Source organism: Harpia harpyja, chromosome 16, assembly GCF_026419915.1.
Source record: "Harpia harpyja isolate bHarHar1 chromosome 16, bHarHar1 primary haplotype, whole genome shotgun sequence".
Taxonomy (NCBI): Eukaryota; Metazoa; Chordata; class Aves; order Accipitriformes; family Accipitridae; genus Harpia; species Harpia harpyja.
In genome coordinates this window covers 26,803,347-26,827,760 of record NC_068955.1, presented here as the reverse complement: position 1 = coordinate 26,827,760, position 24,414 = coordinate 26,803,347, and the positions used below count along the sequence as shown (strand labels likewise).

General features: G+C 50.9%; 1 protein-coding gene across 4 annotated transcripts in view; it reads right to left on the bottom strand.

Annotated features, from left to right (window-relative positions):
• BDNF (brain derived neurotrophic factor) overlaps nt 1–23,841 on the bottom strand; it is a 40,087-nt gene extending 16,246 nt beyond the window's left edge. The window contains exon 1 of one of the 4 annotated variants that reach the window (XM_052811638.1): nt 23,577–23,841. In XM_052811638.1, coding sequence (XP_052667598.1) covers nt 23,577–23,579 — 3 coding nt within the window. In that variant the 5' untranslated portion in view covers nt 23,580–23,841. Of the gene's footprint in view, nt 1–2,540; nt 2,642–3,161; nt 3,412–22,593; nt 22,694–23,576 lie in introns of those variants that run through there. The other 3 variants (XM_052811640.1, XM_052811639.1, XM_052811644.1) reach the window with 3 other exon arrangements.
• Nucleotides 23,842–24,414: the final 573 nt, after the last annotated feature.

Genomic DNA, 24,414 nt, shown 5'->3' with positions numbered 1-24,414 from the left:
CCTGTACTGCTTCCTAATGGCGTACCGCAGGGAACAAAAGAGTTGTTACGCATAGCACCTTCTTAGCTGGAACTGAAGACAGTAGGTTATTGAGTTACCGCTTCATTTCAGCAACACACAAAAATAGCTTAGCTTCAGCGCTTTTAAAAGCTTCCTTTTAAAGGATGTTCACAGCTAAGCATTACCAAGAATGCCAGTGTATGAACTGATCTAAGAAATGATTGAGTGTTTCCTAATTAAGCAGCGTTTTAGCTATTTAGGAGGAACCAAGCGCTCACAACATATGCTTGAAAACAGGTCAAGACAAGTTCGCAATTAACCTATTAAAAGCATATATACTCTTCTAGTGGAGCCTCCACCAATTCACACAATGCCTAACATGACGTTTCTAGTGTAGGCACAGGGCACATTCTTACAACCACATTTCAGCCTTTTATACAAGCCACAAAGGCAGAATACGGGAAATACTTTTTTTTTTTTTTTTTAATAGGATCACACCTATCACACAATTCGCTCAGTAGAGTGGATTGTTTCTCATCTTCACGCAGGCTTACCCATAGAAAGGATGAGAGGGTCTCCTACTCGCAAGTTTCTTGTGACCTGCTTTTATACCTGCACCCTGGCAGAGAACTCCTGTCCGAGCTAAACACGCAGCTTCATGTGTTTTCCTCACTGTAACAGCAGAGTAAGAGTTGCACAAAGTGCTACGGGTACTGCAAGGACTTTTAGCTGCAGCTACTTTCAGCTCAGCACTGTCACTATATGCAGAGCTTTTAAGCAAAAACACAGATCCTTATCTTCCACTATATTCGTTCACATTTTAATGAGTCTTTAAAATCCTTTGCATCTGTGCACTACGTTTCGTAGTATTTCAGCATATTGTAGTACTCCCATAGCACTACACTACAACATAATGCCTTCGTGTTTAAAAGCACGCTGCTTGAAATTAAACTTTTTTCAGTTTAGCCTTACTCCCACCAAGATAAAAGTACTTTCCCATTTTCCTCCACTGTTATATCTGGATTATTCAGATAAAGTGTTCTTGATCCTTCTGACCCGGTTTACCCTGATTTCACAGCCATGTAACGACAGGATCTACCCTGCAGCTCCAGAAAGCAGAGTGCACTGGCAACGTGAACAGAAGGCACGCTACTTACAAATGGGTTTTCCCAGCCGAGGTTCAGTGAAGCTGAACGTTAAGTGGTAGTACTACAGCAGAAAATTGTTGTGAGTTACAGAGCCCTGCAGAAAGGCTCCTGTACCTCGTCGCGTTAAGTAAATAGCTGAAACATCTACCAGCTCCTTCAAGGTATTTTAGAGTTGACGGGGAGCCATTGCTTTGCCCTGACTCCCAGGTGAGGGACGGCACTCTGTCCCGCTGCTCCCAGAGCAGGCAGGAGAACGTCACGGTTTGCCTTCTCCCTTTCCCTCGCCCCGGGTTTGTTTACACAGCCAGTGCCCTGCCGCTGCCGGTAGCATCCCCCTGACAGCTGCTACCTCCTCTCGCATGCCAAACCACGGGATTCGCAGCCCAGAGAGAGCCAAGAGTGTCCCCTCTGCTTACGTTCTTCCCCACCCAGACTAACTCTGGGCCATGGCTGGGGTCAAGTTTTCACCCAAGCGGTCGCAGGCAGCGCTCCTGCTCTGCAAGCAGAGCCATCGATTTGCACCAAAGCGCTACCCGACACAAACGAGCAGGACGATGCGACGACCTTCTCGCTTGGGACAGCCGACCACGCGCAAACAGAGCGAAAACCCCTCGCTTCTGCTACCCGACAGCCACCCAAACTTAGCGACATGAAGGCTGGTCCTGCCCGCGAGCAGGCGGCTCGTTGCCCGGCCCTTTGCTCGTATCTACAGATGACCAAGGAAATTCATTTTATGTACTTATCACACCATGAATTAAAGATTACAGAAATCCTTGCTGAAGAAAAATGTATCGCCAGGATAGATTCTTTGCATTCATTAGAACTGTGTTACTAGAAACATAAATAAGTAATGACTATCGATCTCGAAATAGCCATAACCTCAGAACGGCAAACTACAATAAACCGAAAGGAAAAGTAGGCATTTTAACCCTAATGTACAAACCAAGACACCAACAGCACCTCTTAAAAATAAACAAGCAAAGCAAGCGTGGCCCACAGTTGGAACACCTTATGCTTTTAATCCTATAAAAGAAAAAAAAAAAAACCCAAACCAACCCCAAAACAAAACAGCGGGAGAGCGCAAGCCTCCCAAAGCGTAAGTTAAACCTTTGCCAGCCGCATTTCCCGTCCAAGGCCAATTCCCTTCTGGCCGGGGGATGAGCGTTCCCCCACACCAACGCGAAGCCAAACCCCGCGGGCAGGACCCCACCGCTCCCCTCTCCTCCTCCCCGCGCACCGGCCAGCGCGGACACCCCGCCGAGGGCCGCCCCAGCCGCCCAGCTCCCCCCCCCCCCCCGCCCCGCACACGGCGGGCTCCCCAGGCCCGGCGGGAAGGCGGCAGAGGCGGAGGACAACCCCCCCCCCCCCCCCGCCCCTCTCCCGCCATGGCACCGGAATCCCGGTGAGGGTGCCCGGCGTGCTTCACATTCCAGCGACGGCTGAGCTTCAACAAGTGCACGGCTCCCCTCCCTGACGGCACCTCTCCCTCAGCGCCGGGGCGGCGCCCGGCCCCGTCCCTCCCCGCCGCCCGGACCCACCGGGCGGCCGCCGCCGCTGAGGGGGAGAGGGCCGGGGCCTCCGCCCCGCCGCGCGCCCGCCGCCAGGGGGCGCCGCCCGCCGCCCAACGGGCCGCCCGCCGCGCCCCGCGCAGGGCGCCGCCACGCGGGCAGCGCGCCGCGCGCCCGGCCCCGCCTCGCCCCCGCCCCCGCCCCCGCCGCCGTCGGGTGAAGCGCCGCCGGCGCCCAGCGGCCGCCCGGCCCCGCGCTCCCCCCCTCACGCCGACGGCGGAGCGCCGCTGACCTCCGACAGAAGCCCCCGCCGGGCCGCCCGCCCCGCCGGGCGCCGGCCGGACCGACAGGTGCGGGAACAAAGGGGGCGCGGGGCTAGCCCCGGCCCTCCCCTCCCCTCCCCTCCCTCGCCGCCGCCGCCCTTCCCGCTCCCCGGACGCCTCTCGGCGGCCCGCAGCCGCCCGCCCCCGGCCCCTCGAGTTTCCCCCGGCGGGGCGCCGCGTACCTCGTCGTCCACACAAAGCCTGTCCGGGTCCCCCTCCGGGAAGTCACATCCTCTCCCGGGCGCCCAGTCCCACCGGCCGCCTACCCGCCGCCCCGGCAACACAGGCGGCGGCTCAAGTGTCTCATCAAAGCTTTATGAGGGGCGGGAGGGCAGCGGAGACGGATCCTCCACCCCCGCCGCCCAACCGGAGCCTCCCGGCCCGGCCCCGGCCGCCGCCGCCTCCCCGCGGAGCGCCTTCGCCCCCCAGCCCGGGCGCCTCCGGCCAGCGGCTGCGGCGGCCGCAGGCAACCGCGCTGCCCCGCTTAAAGCCTCCGCGCCGCCTCCCCGGCCCCGCCCGCCCGGCCCGGCCCCCGCTCCCCCGGCGCCCCCCGAGCGGCGGGCAGGGCGCGGAGGGGCCGGGCCGGGCCGGCAGCGGGAGGCGGAGGGGGGGGGGGGGGGTGTCGGTCGGTCCGCCCGCCCGCCCGCCGCGGGATATTGGTTTACTCTGGCGGGTATTAAGCAAGCCCGATCCATTTAAATATCGCTCCCGCGCTGACCTCTCCGTAGTTTGCCTATTAAGAATGCAATCAAGATAATAACAGGCATTGCTTATTAATGAGCGCCCCAGGTAACGTTACACCGGTGACTTTCTGCAGGCGCGCAGCGGGCGCGGGCGCTCAAGCTCAAGCCGGGCGGCCCGGAGGCGGCTCTGCCCGGCCGGGGACCGGCACCGCGGGGGACCGGCACCGGCACCGGCACCGACAGCCGGAGCCGCCCGTCGCGCCAGCGCCCGCCGGCGAAGCCAGGGGCGGCCGCGGTGCCCGCGGGATCCCGGGCGAAAAAAAAAACCAAACCCGCCCGGCTCGGCTCTGCCCCGCTGCCCGCGGGGTGGTTCTCCGTCCCCGCTGTCAAAAATCTGTCTTGCCGTTTCCCCCTTCTGCCTGCGCAGCAGATGGAGTAAATTATTGATAGTGGAAATTGCATGGTGGAGGCAATAATGGCACCCCCTGATTGAGTAGCTCCATTTGATCTTGGTAAAGACAGAGAGATGGCGTGCTCCCCGGCCGGGCTGGCCGCGGGGAGCGGGAGCGCACGCGTGTGCCGGCGGGACGCGGCACCCGCCTTGTGCCACGTCCCACGGCGAGAGCCGGCCGTGGCAGAGGCGCCCGCTTCGGCCCCGGCCTGGCACGGGCCGCCGTGGCCTCACGTCCCCTGTCCCCTCGCTGGTAAAACTGGGGGGCGGGCGATTTTCAGAAGAAGATGCCCCATCTCTTTTATGAATCGGTTAAAACAAGTTATCTTTCCGCACCTTAAAGCCTGACTGCCGCCTAATCGCAAGTAACGCCAAAGGCCCATCCGCTTCGGTGCGCTCGTGGCCATCTATTTTTATACTAGGAGAAATGTGTGCAACTCATTGCTGCCTTCAGACAGTCTGACTGCCTGTGTGCTTTTGCTATGAAACACCTGCATTTATTAGATCAGTAAAGTAATAAAATATCCCAGGCGTTTGAAATTTGAGTACACCTAAGGCCTTCCATATAAAATGGCTTTTAATATATATTAAGGGAAACAAGCCTGGTGGTTAATATCCTTTGCAGCTTTAAGAACTTCTTTAAAAATCATGTTCAAGTACCACATTACCATCCTTCTTGCACTTGGGTGTTTGGTTTCGCGTGTTTGAACTAAAAGCGTCGCTGAGCTGTGAAGACGGTTCCATCTCTTTTGTCCCAGTGATTTCCAGTCCAAATCTACTCAATTTACAAGAAAAGAAGATGGTTTTTCAAAGTCCTCGCTAACAGCCTGGGCCTGAGGAATTACGCCCAGCTCTTGCTGTCTGATAGATAGTCGCTAATAAAGGTAGCTCTTTAGCCCAACTCCTGCTCGGCTATTTCTGTAATACTCGAATTCTGCCATTAGGAATACCTCAGCCATTTCTTTTCCCACTCCAATATACCGGTATAACCTTCTATCTCTCAGCGACACCGCCGGGTGGATGTTTGAGTGCGATTTCAAACACGGGGATCGTAACTGGAACTTGCTAACGTATGCATTTTATTCTACTGTTTTGGACTTCTCTCCGTGATGCCATTCGGCTTTCCAGGTGTGACTGGATTAGTGTGGGTGCCCCATTTCACCAGGGCACCCTGTTTCCAGCAGCCGTTTTTGCACAGCGGTAAGACAGCGTAGTTTTAATATTCTGTGTTCATAAGACGATGCCTGCAAATATTTGGATGATCTACCAGTCAAGATTAACAGCAGCAGCAGAGGCTACTTTAATTAGCTGTAATGTAATACATTACACACATGTTATTCCTGGAGGAAGGACTCTTCTCCCGGTACACTAAACATGCAGATGAGCAGCAGCGTGTATCATGCTTTAGAGACACTGAAGCATCTGCAGGCTTGCTCTCAGGAGCGAAGGAGAAGGCACATACTCTGAAAAAGTCTGCTTGCAATCGGAACAAGTTTTTTAATTTTGGAAAGGAAGCGTGTTACGGACCGCCTGACAAGTCCTCACTCTGTGGTACGCGCTTTCAGCTCAGCTCTGCTAAGAACATGAGAACCATCAATTCCAGGCAACCCTGTGCTGAAATTCCCATTTTGCTCTGCTGCAAACACGCTGCTTTTGCCCCGGTGTAGAGCTTTTCCTTGGGAAGAGGCGTGGTCAGAGAGCTGCTGTATCTTGCCAGTATAATCAGCCCTTTGGGGATTATTACGACCAGTGCTTGATTACTGGGAAAATGAAAAAGTAGTGTAAATAATGATCTGTTTGGATTTTTAATGCACACACAAGCTGGGCTCCATATTTTTCAGTCAGACCCTGACTTCAAGGAGAATTTTGTATGAATGAGCCTCAAAAGATTGGGCCCACAAGGTATTAGTTTGTGAAGCAACCGATAGTCATCACATGGAGACAGTGCCTTGGTCAGAGCTCCACTCCTTTGTCCGCAAGACACACTGTAAGCTTGGAGGCATACAGAAACCCTCGCCTTCGAAATTTGTGGGATACGTAGGATGCAGTGATCAGACATCCTGATGTTTCCTGTAGATTCCCAGGTGGCCCCAGAAAGAGTTCCCTCTTGTCGTGTCTGAAGAAGGACATCTCCCAGCCTCTCTCAGGTGCGGCGATGTTTTCCCCGTTTGGGTTGTACAGGCATCGGAACTGAGTGGCACTCAAAAGGGAAGCTACGCCGCAGGCTGCATGGGGAAGAAATGGGCAGGCAGGCCCGTTTCTGGTGGTTTCGGTTTGGTTAACTCAGCGTATCGAGCCTCTCGGTGTCATTGTCGCGGCATGCCCACCTCACCGCATTTACCTTGAAAGCGAGTATCTTGTTCCTATACTTAGCTAGTTAAAATTCTTTTTTCCATACACAAATCACACTTCACCCTTTTCCGTACAGCAACAGGGAAGGAGTAAGAAAGAGTACGAATTGTCAATCAACATAATGTTGATTTATCCCTGCAGCAATATCAGATTGCTTGCAGGGGGGTAAGACCATTGCTTTTTGCTGAATTCAATTTAAACTGTAGCATGGGCACTAATGATGCTGTAGATACTATAAAGAAGAAAGCAGAAGCATGCACATCTGGTTTCTGTCTCAGTGGAGGTTATGCATTATAGTGATTGATATACGAGGTCCAAATTTACTGATAAACTAATTATATGATAAAGTAGTTTGTGGGGCTCTTAAATTCCCCCATTGCAATTGTAAGAGAAGCAATAAAAAAAGTCAATATTTGAAAAGAGTAACATTCTTAAAAGGTCCATAGTTAGTCAATACATAACTGGCGATTCAGTCTCCCCCCACAAATGTGTCTTTACACTCCCCATTTTATTCACGTAGTATCTCGACCTGTTTTTGAATGAGAAAAAGGTCAAGAACCCACAGTTTGGACCGCCTCTCGCTCGGTTGTCAGGAAATATAAACTAATCCTGATTACAGAAATGAGAATGCTGTTGATGTACTTGGGTTTTGACACTGGAGTATTTTTTCTGTTAATAATTTTAATTGGCTGAGGTCAGTTCTTATATCACTACAAGCATTTTATGTTTAATTATGTTTATTCATGTTTCCTAGTTACCTATCTTTGCTATTTTTTCACGTTAAAGGGCTGCAAAGTTCATGGAAGTAAACTTTTCCAACTCAAGTAACGCTAAAGATTGCGATGGATTATAAACACACTTGGAGGTTGCAGGCACGTTGCCTTTGTAAGAATATGAATGACTGGGCTGTGACGCCACTCTCTGATGATTCAGCGATCGCAGCACACACAGCGGAGCCACACATGCTCCGCACTAACATCAGCGGGACTAGAAAACCCTCAGCATCTTCGAGGACCGAACCCAAATTCTACTCAACTATGTATAATCTTGGTAATCGGCCAGGCTGTGACCGAGCGAGCTGAAGAGAGAAGGGGGGTGGCGAGCGCTTCCCCAGCCCACCCCTTGCCACGGCCTCTCCTGGGCGTCTGCGTTGCGTGTTAATGCCCCGGGGTCGGCGGCACTGGCATCTCACAGCCTCGAGGTTTACCTTGCGTCCAGCCCGCAAAGAGTTGCTGTGGTTCTGGTCTGCAAGTAGCTTGCTGGGTGGCCAGAATATACCCTGTGCCTTAAATAGCACAGGGTACTTGCTCTTAATATCGAGCGTAATTTCGCCTTCAGTGAACAACGTCTGCCGAGAGGCCTTTCGGCCTCATTTTAGCAGGGAAAGTATTATGTGAAACAGCAAAGACGGGAATACAAACCCAAAGATCTTTCATTAGACACAGTTTGTAGGCTGCATGTGTACAGGATAAAGCGGTGAAACCTACCCTTTCAGTCACAGGCGCCGAAACCACAACATTTTTGCTGAAGAAAATATCACCTAATAGCTCAGAATCGTCACCCTGCAGCTACAGCAAAAGTGAATTTAAAACTCCAACAAACAATTAAAATAATTGGTCTCTTCTCATGTCTGCTAGAGGTATGCCAGCTTTCCATCACATGGGGGGATCTGTACCCTGGATCTTGTCCCATGCCTTCTAGTCAGGGATTTCAGCACAATTTATGTGCATGAAACTGCTTCTATAACAGAGCTCTGTGGTAGGTGCAGATTAGTCTTTTGCAAACAAGGAAATGCAGGTGTCTATTATATATAAATTTATTAAGCTGCTCATGAACATACTTGTTTGGCGAGCACGCCCCTTCTGTGTTTGTTCCTTGCCACCGCTCGTGTAGTAGTCTCTGCTGGCATCAACTGTCATAGAAATGGAATATGAGTCATACGTGACAATTACCACATACATCGAGTGATGAACACACACACACACACACACTCCTCCCCATCCAAATCTCTAGGCTTCTCGTTTGGGGTTTTGCATGAACTCCACACGCTGCTTGGACAGTGGGACTCCTACACCAGACGCGAAATCCCTCTTCCCCTTGCAGAAGGGCTGGGGGTAGCCGGGAGGATAATTCACCTTTCGTCCTGACCGCTCGGCCCCGCGGCCGGTGCGGAGCCGTGCCAGGCTGGCCCCGTGCTGCGGGGCGGAGGGCGGCTATCGAGGACGGTGGCATGGCCGAGAAGGCGAGAACCAGAAAAACAAAAGGAGAGAATGAACCCAACCCAGCAGCAAAATTAAAAGTTGGGTTTATCATTCGCTGATGCTTTGACACTCACTAAAACTGGGAATTCATCTCCTGAGTGTCTCTGCCTTACTGCTGTTGTTTTGGAGGCATTAAACACCCGGCGCCTGAGCAAAGAGCAAGGTATCTGGGTTGTGCCTGAGAGTATCCAGTGTACCGGGTGTCTGGCGTACGGTGCCCGAGCCCTTCCCCGCTCGCCCCTGACCTCCCCGCTAACAGCCCAGCCACGGCTCCGTCGCAGCGGACAGAAAACAGGGCATGAAACAACAACAAAAAAAGCAGGCTCTGAGTGAGCCACAGACGTGGGAAGGGAAAAGAAAATCCCCTCTCCCCCAAAGAGGCTGTGTGTGATTCCTTGGGATGGGGGAAACCCGAGCCGAGTGCGGAAAGATTAGATGGCTGGAGATGCACTCCTGTGACGAATCCAGCCATTGGAGCTCTATGATTAAAGAAGATCAGAAAACTGTTGGTGCACTTGTGGGTGAAAGGTGTTGGGATTGACTCATCTCTCCTTTCCTCTAAGTATTCAGTGGGTTTCAATTAGACACAATACAGTGGATTATTTTTAATATTTAAAGGGATCAGGTTCCAGGGGTTTAATAAACTTAGCCAGGCATCTTGTCAGAGTAGGTCCATGCCCTACCAAACGCTCCTCAGCGCATAGCTGTGGAGAGCTTATTTTGGTTATGTCCTAAAAATAAGCAAGCCCCCCAAACTCTGGTTTGCAGCCCTGCGAGCGCTCCTTTGTAGTTTATTTCTATTTAAGCAACTAAAATCTCCTCTGACATCAAGCTCAAGCACTCCGTTCGCCAGGTGCAGCAGCTCAGTGATACTGCCTGGAGGGTGATGGGCGATAAGAGATCTAAAGCAAACAGTCAGGGAGGGGAGATGGAGGATGGCGTTCGGCGCCAGGGGCCGGTAGCTGTGCTGGGGTGCCCACCACCCATGGGGCCCCGCTCCGGCCCGGAGCTGGCAGGAGGGATCCTCCTCGGGTTCGTGGAGATCCTTGGGAATGAAAAGCATGCGTAAACATTAAATAGTTCTTCTAGCTCTCCTGCCCTGTGCTACTTTCATATTAAGGCATTTTTACGCTGCGCTTAGATAGCAGTCTTCGTCTTCCCAAAAAGGTTAAGGTGCTTTGGCTGTGTCCTTCTTTAAAGCGCAGCCGCATCAATACTTTTAACGAGCTGATGTGTTTAAAGATTAATTCAAGATTTTTTTTTTAAATAGGGTATTGAGCTGTTTTACCAAAGAAGCAACTCTAGAGTTCAAAACATTTTTCATGTTAACCACCTAAAGCGTTAGAGAGAGAAGCAGCTGAGGAACAGTGGATATTTTTGTTAACTACAAACTAAAATCATCAGTGCAGCAATAAAAACTAAAGAGAGTCCCCAAAATGAAACCCAGGCCACGTTATGTTCTCCTCTTCCAGTTACTGTGACTTGTGGCTCAAGAAACAAGTACTGGATTAGTCGCACTAAAGCCAAAATTTCCCTTGACTAACACTTTTCATTTGTTCGCTGTCTTTTCTGTTTATTGAACACCTGGGATTGTTAATCTTTCACTAATTTAATGACTGGAACCATGTTGTGTATAAACGTTACTACATTCCACTTCGGAGATGAACAGGCGGCCAGGCGTCAGTCCAGCAGTTTTCACTTGTCCAGATAAAAGGGACGGTCTGTTTATCCATGGTGCAGGAGCGCCCGTCGAGAGTCCAGATTTGGGCCACCATCAGGTTATGTGCTTGCCCATTCCTCGGGGCACGTTAATGCACAGCAAAAGATGCCAACAAAGAGGGTACCGTCCCCGCTCCCTCTTTCCTTTCACCGTAACACCCAGCCCAGCCCTAGGGTGCAGAATTTGCACAGGGGCCTTTATTTCTCTGCATTCACCAGATGAAATGATTTAATTGACTTGCATTGCAGAATTGCTTTAAATAGCAATTAGTACCGGTATAGTTGTATTTGTGGCACTCCTATTAAAATATTATTTTCCTCCTCGCATGTACACTACGGGAGTAATTGGATGCGCAGCCGGTTCTCTCTCTGCAGCACGTGATGTGCTTGGACTATCATTTTTAGATGCAGAGAGATGGGAATGAAACACAGGGTGGATGTATGGCTACTCTGGAATTCAAAAATCCTGAAATATTGATTCAGAAAATCAATACAAATTTTAAGGTATTTTAAAATAACTTTCCTCAAGTTCTACACCATTTCTCAAATGGGAAGACGTATCGATTTCTCTGTCCCAGCCTGCACAAGGACGGGGTGGCTCCTGAGGGGTGGTGGTGGGGCAGGAGCATCCAGCACCGGGGACACGGCCACCACCACAAACCCCACGTGACCAGGACCTGAAGCAGGAGGAAAGCAATCACGCACTCGACATGCCCAAAGCCCCTCTATTTTTAGGGTTGGACGAGACTCAAAGACTACTCAAGTAAAATCCACCTCTGGCTTTGGCGAGACATTTAGTGGGGCCTTTTCTCGGTGGTTCAGGACTCGTGCCATCGGAGTATAAATTCGTAAACAACATTATCTACATTTAATTTCTGGACACTGTTTATTTTTCGTACAGTTTATACAGCTGAAACATAAATGCTTACAAGGGAGCGGTGGCATTAAACACCTCTTTGTATTTCATTAGTTAGCCTGTTTAATCTGCTATAATTTATTGCAACTCACAGTTGTACTATATGGCCCTATAGTGCCTTTACTTATTTGAATATAAACACCACTGAAGTCAACAGGAATGCACAGTATTTAAATCAGAAGAGAGCTGACTGCTAGATTTTCAGTGAGGACTCTGCAGCAAGGCATTTAAACCCTTATTTTACACTTCCGTTACGTTTCTGTTTGATGCTTTACCCTGCTACGTGCTCTGAGCAGAATCCCTTTCCCTTCCAGGCATGTATAGCTTCTTCCCCTTTGGTTTCTTAATTTGGGTTAGATCCCATAATATGAAAAATATACTCTGATATTGCACCTAGAGCACACTGATGAGGCCTAAAGAGCTCTTCTGTGATGGGAATTAAGATCAAAAAGGATATGGAATTTAAATATTCAACATTTCTTCTTGGATATGAAACAGAAAAATTGTTTTGATGCAAAAGTCATTGCGACAGAATATGTTACTTAGACTCTGCGACCATATTAGGGTAAAATGGCTTTTTAGATAGGAATTGCACTGAAAGAAACTCCTTCATATGGAAATTGTGACATTTTGTCTATTGCCTCTTACTACAAATGTTTAAAAGATCTGTTAAAAATATTCTTTTAAGATGTTGTATCAAGATAAAAGAAAGTAAATAAGAACCAGTATAATTTACAGGCTTATTTCTGATTAGTTTCTTAATTTAGACCCTGTTAACTGCCAGAAAATTGCACCAGTTACCAGAGCTGGGAAAGCGTAACTGATTACATAGTTTATTTCGCAGTTTGGGTTTGCTGTGCTTTTGTCAGGCCCTCACCCTCGCAGTAAATGAACGTTCCTTTAATTCCACATACTGATGGGCTTAGAGAGACTCAGGAAAAAAGGCTGAGCCCAAATACTAACGCAAACGAAAGACAAGCGTACGAAAAACACATTCTCGCTGTCTGTTTGACAAACTGGTCCTAGACCTCCATCTGAATTTAGCCGATTGATTTTTAGCTAACCATTGACCTTTACTAACATCCCACAAAAAGCGTGGACTCAGAAGGCGGCGGACAGCTTCTCCCATCGAGGTTTTGGATAGAGCCAGGCAGGACACGCTCGCAGACGACCAAGGGATTGCTAAGCCGACTTGCCGGGAAGATGGACCTTTCATCCCGTGTTCCCCCATACTGGGCAAGATGCATCGCTATTTCTTTTCCATCCGAGCGCTGCTCCGCCAGTGTGGACCAGCCTGGGCCTGCCGAGGCTCCAGTGCTACCCATCATCTCCGGGTGCATCCACTCCTCCTCGCTGGCAGGGAGGTCCACGGTGGTCCCCGGGAGCCCCGCAGGGCCACGCTCCGGCCACACAACCGGTTAGCCCAGGGACCTGCTCCCGGCCAGGGCTAACCCAGCAGGAACGGGGATGGGCATTTATGCTGGTTTAAAGTGCCTGTGTAAGTGCATCGTAGGCTCCTGATCCAGGCTGCTTTCTGGTCCAGAGCTTTCTCTCTCTCCTCATTTCCCAAAGAGAGAGGTATGTTAAAACGGATCTTTATAAATAACCTGGTAGAGTCTTCAGATAAACGCTAACAGCCTTCCATCGCATTTCCTTGTATTGGTATAATAAGTCGGGGTTTGGGAGTATTCTCAGGTACCTAAAGCACATCCCTCCTGTACATGCTTGAACCATACAACCCTGTAATTTTCCTTCCCTGTCACTTGCCTGTCTCTGTTACCATATCTCCGTCTAGTCTCCGCCTTGCCGAGCAGTGACAGTGCCTACCAGAATGCATAAAGGAAAATTAACTCGGTCACAGCCCAGGTGCCTCCTCTCCGAGGGTACAACTGGACTGCCGCTGCGCCGCTGCGGGAGCGGTACTGGGGGGCGCAGGGAGGGCTCGTGGCCACAGCTTGATCCCACCACAGCGGTGGTGCTGTGTCCTGGCCCAAAGTCTCTGAGCGCCTGGGTCTGAGAGACTACGCTGCCTTTTTCTAGGAGGAGTCAAAGGTGGGGTTGGACAAGCCTTGAGAAGAGGTTGACAAAACTCGCAGCGATGCCAAGTGTTCAGGCTGAGCACCCGGAGCACGCCAGGCACCTGCCTCATTTCTTCCCCCCGGAGACCCCCTCCATGGGGCTCCTTCCCTCACATCCCACAGTCCACCTCCTCTTTCAGGGGCTCTCCGTGTCCTCCCCACCCCTTCTCCATAGTTGCTCGTCTCAGGGGCTCTGCGCCCTCCAAACCACCTTCTTGCACAGTCCCCCATCCTCTTATCTCCATTTCTCCGCCTGCGGGAACAGCGTGTGGCTCACTGCCACTTACAGGTCTGCAGCGAAGGCGAGCGGGAGGCTATTGCTATGCAGGGAGGTATTAATGTCCACCCGCAATTACCTCCGTGAGATTCGTGGGGAGGGCTGATCCTATGCGCGGGGTCTCAGGGCTTAACCCAGCCTGCAAGTCGTATTGGAAATCCAAACGGAGAGAGATTAAAAAGACAAACTGATCCAAACGAGACTCGGCTCCGTGGCTGCATCATCCCCAGCATGTCCTGGGGGAGCACGCGCTGAAGTCTGCCCGACTCTCAGTTTCTGAGAGGGAACTGGCATAACGCACATCATCATCATCGTGTTTACAGCCCTGGCAGAGGCGAGCTGGGAACTTCTGCTGCTAATCAGAGCCCCAGGCAGCTGTCACACACAAGCAGCAGCTGGTGAAATGGCCTCTGGTGGTCAAGGAGGCGAGTCAGTACATTGCCTTGGTCTTGCCCTATTGCTCTTGGATGGGCTGACTTGCCAGGGGACGGGACGGACCCAAAAGAAAACAATTTTGAAAAGTCCATCATCTTTGGCTTTCCCCCTGGCCTGAAGTGTATGCCTCACACTAGTCTGAATTTCCTCCTTTCTCTTTGTCTGGGAAACCCCTATGGATAAATGAATATGCAATTCTGGCCATTTCAAATTAACTTTCTAGCTTTGCCTTAAAAAGAGCGTAGCCTTCTTGTCAGATATTTTGGGTTCCTTAAAATTTGGGAGCCAGCAGAATTTTCTTTAGGGAATGCTGCAGGAAATCTTTGATGGGAAAGTAGACGATAAAAATAACTATTTGGTGCCAAAGGCGGTAGACTGGGGATTAAAAGCCCCTCTGAAGTCAAGAGATGTTCGGATCTTTGAAAGAGCTCAAAAAAAGAGGTAAGAAAAGCAGTGGGTATCCTGGGCTATGACCATGGTTGGGCAGCTGATGACTGAGTCTAGGTGAAGGATTTGGGAAGAGGAAACCAGCAGGTGGTGGGCGGAAAAAGCACGAGAATCAGATCTGCCTGGGGAATAGCTGGTGGATAGAGTGACTGACTCCTGATGTAGGGGTGAATACCAGGGAGAAAGAGAAGAATCAGGTGAATCTATGATGAAGCTCTTACCTCTTGCACCACCAAGGCCTTTGTGAAAGACTTATTCACAATAAAAAAAACTAAGGAAAAACCCTAGACCGAAGTACTTGTTCCCTCAGAAGAGGATGAGAACAAAACATGTGACAGATATTAGTCATGTCGCTTAGAAAGGTGTTCAAATACCATGATGAGTGTGGTATAAGGACTTACAATAACTTAGTCAATAAACCAAATTTGGGACATGAAAAGAGATGCATATGGGAAATACTGTGAGATTCACTCCTTGTGTGGATGACTCTTTCTATAACCAATAGATACATTCTTCTTTTTTTTTTTCTCTGACGCAATAAATTTTCAGCAATAGAATAAGGGGTATCACACTTCAGGCTACAGCAAGCGCCATGTACGGAAGCAAAGGACATTTGAGATGTATCGTCATCCACTGGAAAATTCCAAACCCAGAATTTAGCCTCACTTAAAAACTGCTAGGGCTTTTTGTTTTCCTGGCCGATACTATTTTATCAGATATCTGTTTACGAAATTCAGCCAAATACCCTCTCAGATGGTTTTATAAACTTTTGGCAGATGTGAATGAACATGTATTTGACAGAGCCAACTAACCACCTAAGCAGCTCCAGTCTCTTGACCCCTGCTCATGACTCTCACTGCATCCTATTCTCAGTAGAGTTGGTCAGGTTTCAAAAGGTATTTGCTGTCAGAAATCAGCTGCCTTTTTTTTTTTTTTTTCTTTTGGTAACCACCTGTTTCCCTGAAATCCATTGTCTTTTAATGACATATTTTATTTTGAATCTGAATATTTTATCAAATGTCACTGTCAGATTTTTGATGATAGGTTTAGAGGGAAACGCTGAAAGCCTCTCTGAACACTGTAAAACAATACAGAACTGAGTTTGTGCTGAAAATATTGGAAAAAAAGATAATTTTGAAATGTCAAATATTTTCGCAACTCTGTCTACCTTGTCAATGTGTGGCCTTCTCTGGTTCCTCAAGGAAAGTCTGAATGGGAGCTAAATGATAGATACAGAACGACCAGTGGGCCACCATACAACCTTCTTTCATTGCTATTGTTTTAAGGAGTGAAACGTGAAAAAGAATAAAGAAACCTGAATGCAGGATCAGGGCTGAAGTCAATACTTTGGCATTTCCATAGCTGTACAGGTTTAGTGTCTCTAATATTAGAATAACATGCTGCAAGAGTGAGTATGTTAAGCTGTATTGTTATGTCTTATCTGAGGCGCAAGCAGTCCTGATCTAAGCAGCCTCCATCGTTCTCTTACCGTTCACAAGTGTTTCTTAAAAAAAAATTCTACTTAGAAAGAAGCTTGAGCATTTTTTTTTTCTTTCCTTAAATTTATGGTATTTTTCACCTTATTCAATGCTCAGAAGGGAGTTTGGTAACATCTCTGTATTGTTTACGAACAAATGGAGGTAAAAGGAACTGGAAAGATCTGCCATACAACACACAAACTGTATAGGAACTAGACTTTACACTCGGTGGGTTATTAACGGAACCAGACAAAGAACCAGCCCCGCTGGCCTTCCCTCCAGTTTGTCTTTAAAGAGGATGTATGACCACGCATACAAAGCAAACCCCCTGGACACTCCCTATGTTCTTCGACTCTTGCCAAACAGATGAGAGAAGGGTTAATCCTGAAGCCTTCCCATTGCCAGGGTCCCTTCCTCCTCAACACGCCTCAACTTTTTTTTTTTTTTTTTAAAAGTGCTTCAGCTTGTATTTTACCATTTGTTATAATAATGGAGTCTAGTCAGAAGCTTGTGGCCCCATAAACTTTAGACATAATTTTAACTATGTCAGCTTTAAAAAGTCAGTATCTGCCTCATCAAAGGGCAATCATGTCCAATGTGGGTGTCTGTGCCAATTGTGTTTTGAACTGCAGCAATAATCCAACCAAACCATGCGAAGAGCTTTTCTACACCCACATTTCTTAATTATCATCATGAGACTGAGGTAGCTGAGACCAGATCTATAATGTTTTCTGGATGTCAAAATGCCCACACACCTTCTGTAATCCTTGTGCTACCAGCCCCCTTTCATATTGCTTTTAGCTGGTCCATCTAATTATCTATTACCATAGCTGTGTACTGCATTATTCCTGAGTCCCACAAAAGGATTGTCAGGAGGAAGGGGCTCTGTTTAAGAAAAAGGAAACAACTTGTCTGATGAGACCTCCTCAGCTGCACAACCCTAGAAACATTTTAGTGGATGATAAACCCCTCCTCACCCCTTTCAGAAATGAACCATTGTTTTTTTTTACAGTCAGGTGAGACCTAGGGCTTTAAAAGTCTCTGCAATACGTTGCATCCATAAGCAATGCGTTTTCTTGGGAGGTTTGGGGTCTGCTGTCCGTTTGGAGAATAAATAAGTTCATTATTTTCGCATGTGCTACAGTCAATAAGGATCTGAAATGGGAAAGTAGCGAAAATGTTACGACTTAATGAACATGTTGCGTAATCATTCTTGCCAAATGTCAAAATAAATTGGAGGCCAGAGTGTACGGTTTATGCTTGTTAAATTGGGGTTTTGTGTGCTATTTTTGGGAAGGGAAAAAAAAAAAAGACAGACAGACCAGACCACGAAAAGGTAGGGGGAAGAGAAAAGTATACGCTTGGCCACTTACGGCAAGACCTTGGTCCATTACGGTCCCGCCGCTGACATTCCCCGCGGGAGACCATACAACAGCCTGGGACCGTGGGGAAACCACTTACCGACAGCAGAGTTGGCTCTATGGCAAATGCCCCGGCCCCGAGGCTCTCTGCTAGCCAAGGAGGAGCCGGGGCCAACCCCCCGCAGCCCAGCTTACGCCACAGACCGGAGCCGGCTAATCCCTGCCTCCCTGGGAAGCGCATCGAGCTGCGCCAGGGGTGACAATCAGTCACATCCATTAGCGACTTCAAAAGACGTTTTTCATCAGAGGACTATGAGCTTGCGCTCTGCCATGAAGTTCAAATGACAACAGGAATAAAGCGACTGGAACCAGATTTCGCTTTTGCTGGAGGCTGTTGTGAAATGTCTCTTCACTTCTACAGGTATCCCATCGAATCCAGTTTTGGCATAGAGGTACTGACAAATGCAGGTTTTTGCCTATGTTATGCAAAGAGTTTTCTGTTTGTCCGAGCGATGAGTATCTTGAAAGCTCCGAGTTTGGAAATATCTACACAGCTGAGGACCCGATCCTTTGAACGCTGAAGTGTGTCACGGCTATTTTCCCTTTGAGATTGCCTCAGGAAAAGACCAATTAGGATTACGTGATAAGTAAAATTACTCCCATACTTACGTGATTAGGAAAATAGGTCTCTCAAACTGCATGTTCAGAGGGAGATCAAAACAATATCGTTCTTTTGCGTTTAGATTTTGACTTATTTATGGTTTTCCCCATTGAGTGCATGTTCTAGCAGCACCGAGAGGCCACAGGCACGTGTTTCTTACTCCACCTCTACTTCTAGTAATGGGAGCGCCACGAAGGTGCCTGTATTTCTTGCTGCCTGCATGAAGTGCGTGGATACATATATGTGGCTTTCATTTATTTTGTTTCATGACACAGGGAGGGGGGAAAAATCCTTTTCATACACCTACATCTATCACATAGCAACTAAGAATAGAAGCAATATTGAGACAGATGGAAATGTTAACAGTGACAGCTCACAAGCACGAATCACACATTTGTGAAATAATGAAATGGGTGGGCAGTTGTTATATGAACTCCATGTCAGTTGGTATGTTTTCCTGGCTATAATTTTGCAAGAGTATGGCTCAGAGATATTTTCAGTTAATGGGAGAAGTCGGTGCCCTGCCCTGCCCTGCACCTTGCTGGCGTGTGGGTGTAGGGATTCACTGAAGCTGGCGAGCGGTTTGCAGGCGAAACCGCTCATCGCGCGCCCCGGGCACTGCGGGACGTCCCCTGACACTTCCCTGCCGGGGCATTTTAGTATTCCTAATGATCTGGTGGGAGAGACGCAGAAAGGAGGCGTAAAAACCATTGGAAACCCAAGCACGAGGGAAACATGGGATACTCACACTTGTTTCAAACTCCTGCTTCCAGGCGTACGAGTATTACCTTTTTTTTACGTATCATCTGCCCATATTCTGTGGTCCCTACTACTGGCTGGACTCGCCGACCACGAATGAAAATGAGGATTACCGAACCAGTCCTGCGTTTCTCAGTTCTTTCTTTCAAGTCCTTCATGCCCCAAAAGCCATCGTCTCCATTTTAAGGACCGCTTTGACAAGCCTGTTTTTTTTGCTAGCCCCAGTTTCCTAGCCCCAGTCTAATGTTAGCTCAAAGGGGGGGGAGCTGTGAAAGTGGCTATCCATATGTATTTTACCTCGTGCTACCTGTCTCTTTCCCAGCTCTAGGGAACCTACTGATTTTCAACAACTTTGAGAGGTACTGTTCCTTACAGATGCTGTTTACAGCACTTGACGTGACTATTTTTTGCTAGAGGAATGAACTAGATCTCCCCAAATCTTATGGATGCTCTCTTTGTTTGCGTGTCTGATTAAAAAAATTCTAGCAGCTACATCTTCGAGTGCTCAGTGGTGATTTACTACAGTGATTCATGGTAAGACTTACAGCTCCGAGGAAAATTTGTCCCTCGGGATTCATCCACCTTTCCAGAATTTCTCACGGCAGGGCAATCGTATGCCACTGTATTTAGGAAGCAGCGTATGGTTACTAAATGGCAGCCAGTCTGCATTTTCTTTGGGCATTTCTGAGAGCTCAACAGTATCGGCGTGCTAAAGAAACGAAATAAAGGACTTGCTGTACAAAGGCAAGCGTGTGCATCCAGCCACCTCAGACTAATGAAATGCTAGACATAATCCTCCAGCACACAAGCCTGTGAATGGTGGTCACTAAAAACAAATAGTGAGAACTATCAGATCATTTGAAACAGGAAATTATTGAACGATGCTGAAAATCAAGTGGTTATCTAAATGGAGAGGTGCTGAGAATGAAAAACTCGGAGAGAGACCATGCCTATGTCAAATACTGCATTAAAAAAATATCTCATGCTGGAGATGGACACCTCACGGCCACCACACCACTGAGGACAACACTCGTGGCATCAGGTAAAATAAAAGGAAAAACTATAAAAAAGGAGCAAGAAAGACTGCCATATCAAAACTTTGCAGGATGAAGAGATATTAGAAGGAGATGGGACATTTTACAGTATCATAACCATAAGAGATGAAAGGTGGTGACGAACCACCACCAAAGCAGTGACAGCTCTTGGAGAAATAGTAGATACTAAAATCAATATAGCTACTTGCAGATTAAGGTATGAGTCACCGTGAGCAAATGTGACCAAATATGGCCCAGTGTCATTTGTTAGCAGCCGTCCGTCCCATGCGTCTCTGCAGAGAACGATTAGAATTCAACACAAACACGGCAACAGAGGCAGAAAGGGAAATATTGGAACCAAGCGTTTTTAAAAAGCTGGTAAGAAAGTAATGGGTGTAAAATTAAAATATAGGAAGATACACAAAATTATCCATAGAGTGGAAAATTCATATAACTAGAAGCTCCTTGGCAACCTCCTATGTAACGGAACCATTTATTTTGGGAAGTGGATGGGCTTTAGTGGGGCTCATCACCACTAGATCACAGAGGATGTATTCAAATACCAGCTCTACCACCTGACTTTTTCCTAAGTGAAAAAAGGTCAGAGGACGTTTCATGATGAATTTCATGAAACCGATACTGCAAACTAGGTGCGTCTGAGTTTTATCCAGCCTGCCGGCGACGGATGCTTCCGAGACCCATCTCTTCTCGGGCTACTTTCTCCTCCTCCTCGCCTTAGAGCTCCCGAGAAATGCCTCTCATCGCACCCAAACAGGCATTCCAGCAAACGCAAGTTCTCCAAGTGGAAATGGAAAAATACACGGAGGGATCCAGCCCGGTCCCTTCCCGGGGCTCCCACCCAGCGGCGCGGCCGGGCCCGGGGACGGGGGGGTGGGGGGACCCCAGGCCGCGGTTAGCGCATCTCCAGGAAAGGAGGACGGTTGTTTTTCTTTAATGATAAAAAAAACACCCCCCCCCCCAAATAGATACTAACGCAGAAGAGACGCCAGGTGACCGACTTTCGCGGGAGCTCCGCGCCGGCTCCCCCCCGGTGCCGTCCTGCAGCACCTCCATTTTGGCTGTGCGTACCGGTGCCGGTGCCGGTGCCCGGCTCCGGTGCTGCGAGCGGCACCGTCCGGGGGCTGCTGACGACGTGTCTCTCCCCGGGATGGGGACACACACACACACACACACACGGAGGGGGCGGGAGAGGGGCGGCATCCCCGGCCCCCCCCCTCCATCTCCGCAGGACGGTGCCCCCCCGGGGGGGGAGGCGGTCGCCGTAGCAACGGCGGCGGGGGGCTGAGGGGGGGAAACACCGGCGGGGGGGAGCCCGCTCCCCGCTCCGCTCCGGCCGGGGCGCGCAGGGGATGCCGCCCCCTCCTCCGCGGCGGGCGGCCCCGGCGGTGCCCCCCCGCTCCGCTCTCCGTCCCCCCCCTCCCTCCTCGCCTGCCGGGGGGTTTCCCTCCTCGGCGGCGCTACGTGCGAGCCGGAGCGGGAGCCCGGCGGGAGGCGGGGGCGGCGGGGCCGCGGGATCCTCCTTCCCCCCCCCCCCCCCCTTCCTTCCCTCCTTCCTTCCCTCGCCCGCTCCCTCCCCGGCGGTTCCCGGCGCCGCAGCGGGGCCGGCCGCGGGGTTCCGCCGGTTCTGCCGCAGGGAGCGCCCGCCGCCCCCCGCGCCCTGGCGGGGTTTGGAGGGGGTGGCTCCCGGCGGCCGGGATCCCCCCCCCCCCCTTCCCTTCCCCGCCTCCCCCCGGGCGGGGAGGCGGACGCTGGCTGGAGCGGGGCGGCGGAGGCAGCGCGGCTCCCTGCGGACCCCTCCTCCGCGGGAGCGCACCCCTCCCCGGCAGCGCGGGGAGGGCGGGGGGGGGGGGGATCGGGGGGATCAATGCCCAGTCTCCGTGCAGAGCCGGAGACCCCCAGAGCTTCTCTACCTGCGAGCACTGCTGCTACCGGCGCTGCTCCGCCAAACTGCTGACTTTCCAGAGCTTATTTTTAGCCCGGAGACTAAATATTATTAGCTACATTTCTACGTAGGAAGAATCGGAAGGGCGGGGGGGTGGGGGGGGAGGCACTAGAGAGAGGGACATGAGCAGAAAGCTTATCCGAACGATCTCCAGGTGGGGGGGCTGCGTTTGGGTTTCAGGCTTGTCAAACACCCCCCCCCCCCTTTTAATTATAGCAAAGTAGATGCGGATATTGGATCATCAGCAATACATGCACGGCTCTCCCGTTCAGTCGTAGGTTGCGTACACAGAGGGGCCATCAGTGATCCCTCAAGCTGGGGACCAGCTCATCTTCATGTAGGTAAAGATCAGCTGCGTCTCTTTATCTATGTAAGATCAGTTGTGCACAGTGCCAGCTAGAGCTCGGCTGCATCTCTTTAGCTATGCAAAATCAACTTGCATCCTCAGCTAGGGAAAAAAAATCCGTCGCATCTGCTTATCTAGGTAAAGATCGGTTGCATCTCTGCCCAAAGCATGCACACGCACATAGAGAGACGAGATTCCCAGATTAAATCAGGCACAACTTAACTCAACTCGTAGTGCAATCTCATCAAGCTTCTCCTACCTTTTCTAGCCTCCACACACCGAGCAGCCAGCAAGGTAACAAAACTAGGCAAAGAGCAGGCACCCATCCCCGCGCCACAGAGGGAGAGGCAGAAGCCAGAGGGGGGCCGCCGGGGGGGTCACCCCTCCGCTTACCTTAGTCACAGCTAACCCCACGAGCAGTGGCTAGATCGCGGAGATAAACACTGGCATTTCCCAAAGTTGACACCGTCAAACCAACCCCCGGAGCTTGCAAGACTCTGTGGGTTTTTTTTTTTTTTTTCTTCTCCGCTCCTTTTCCTATTCCAGCCCGCACCGCTAGGAATTCAACTTCGCCCAGCTCCAGCGGGGCGAGAGGGCGGCGGGCGGGGACGGGAGGGGAGGGGAAGGACCGGGGTGGCGGAGAAGAGGAGGAGGAGGAGGAGGAGGAGGAGGAGGGGGGTGTCGGTACCAAGTGCCAGCGGATCCCCGAGCCCGCAGGGGCGCGGAGCGGTGCGGAGCCGCCGCCGCCGCCTCCCGCGGGCCGCCCCCCCCCGGGCTCCGCCGCCGCCTCTGTCCAGGGTGCTGCCGCCGCCGCCGCCGCCGCCGCTCCGCCGCCGCGCCCCGCTGCGCGCCCGGGCCGCTCCTCGCCCCCGGCCCCGCGCGCGGTCACGTGCCGCGGCCGCGCCGCTCCGCGCACCCCCTCCCACCCCTCCCGCCGCCGGGGCAGCGCCCGGCCCTCGCTCCGCGGCGGGGCGCGGAGGTGTCCGTCCACTCCCCCCCCCCCCCCGTATTCCACCCCCCCAGGCCGGGAGTCAGCCGCCTGCCGTGCCCGCTTAGAGAGAGGGCAGGAGAGAGCCGGGAGGAGCGAGCGCCCGGCTGCAGCCAAGTCGCCGGCAGCTCCAAGTTTCTCAAACGCGGTGTTTCCATCGCAGCCTTAAATCAAAGAGCGTTGCAATTAAAGTTCCACTGTCTAAAGCACAATTCTGCCGGCCTCGGCGGGTTACACGCTTCGGTATATTAAGTACTAGAAAGCCGAGCCCGCGGTGTTAGATACTGTCGTTAAGCAGCACCTCAAGCTTTTTTTTTTTTTTAAATTTTTGTTGTGTTTTTTTTTTTTCTCTCCAGTTATAAAAATAGGCTTTTTTACCGGTACTCACCATTGTTTCTTTGCTGTCCTGGAGACAGAAGTGTCTTAAAATCCAGTCTCTCCAACAGATGCTGGAAGGTAATGTGTCTTGTTTGAAGTCATCATGTGAGAACTTCTGCTTTGCTCAGTGGATCGCCCACCACTTGGTGTGACTTATGAATCTAATAACCCTTTGCAATATCCGCAAGCTTAAACTCTCCGCCACCTTGGTGCCTACAGAAGACAGAAAGCGACTGGCAGGGAGTTTTAAAAACCTATAGATTTACGCAAACGCCTTAGCTCAGAGTCACGTTTCCCTTTGAGTTCTTACGTGATCTTAATGAATGAGCGGGGTTACCAACTAACACGGTATAAAACGTGATCGCAGCCGCCTCCCAGGAAACCGGAGCGGGACAGAAAGTTCCCGAGGAAAGTCCTTCCCGGCCGGGCGCGCTGTGTAATGAGCCCTGACTCCCGGCCGCTCTCCTTCCACCTCCCGGCTCGCACCTGGGGCCGTGCAAGACGAGCTGGCTCTGGAGATTTGCATGGGTGACAGGTAAGTAAACATTTGGCTTTTTTTTTTTTTTTTAAATGTCACGCTCACTCTCGCTCACACGGGAAGCGCTCCAGGGACTTGTTGCATACTAGCTCCTGCCACAAGAGGAACGTGGCACAGTTGCCAAGACGAACTCCCTTCGGAAACCCCTGCCTTTCCCCAGCCGCGACTTCCCAGCACGCTTTTCCTCCCCCTCCTCGCTCTGCCCTCGCCGGGAGGCGCAGCCCCGGGGGCGGGCTGCCCCGCCAGCCCCGCACCGAGCCCCCGCCGCCGCCGGGGAGGAGGCGAGAAGGGGCGGGGGGGGGGGGGGCCT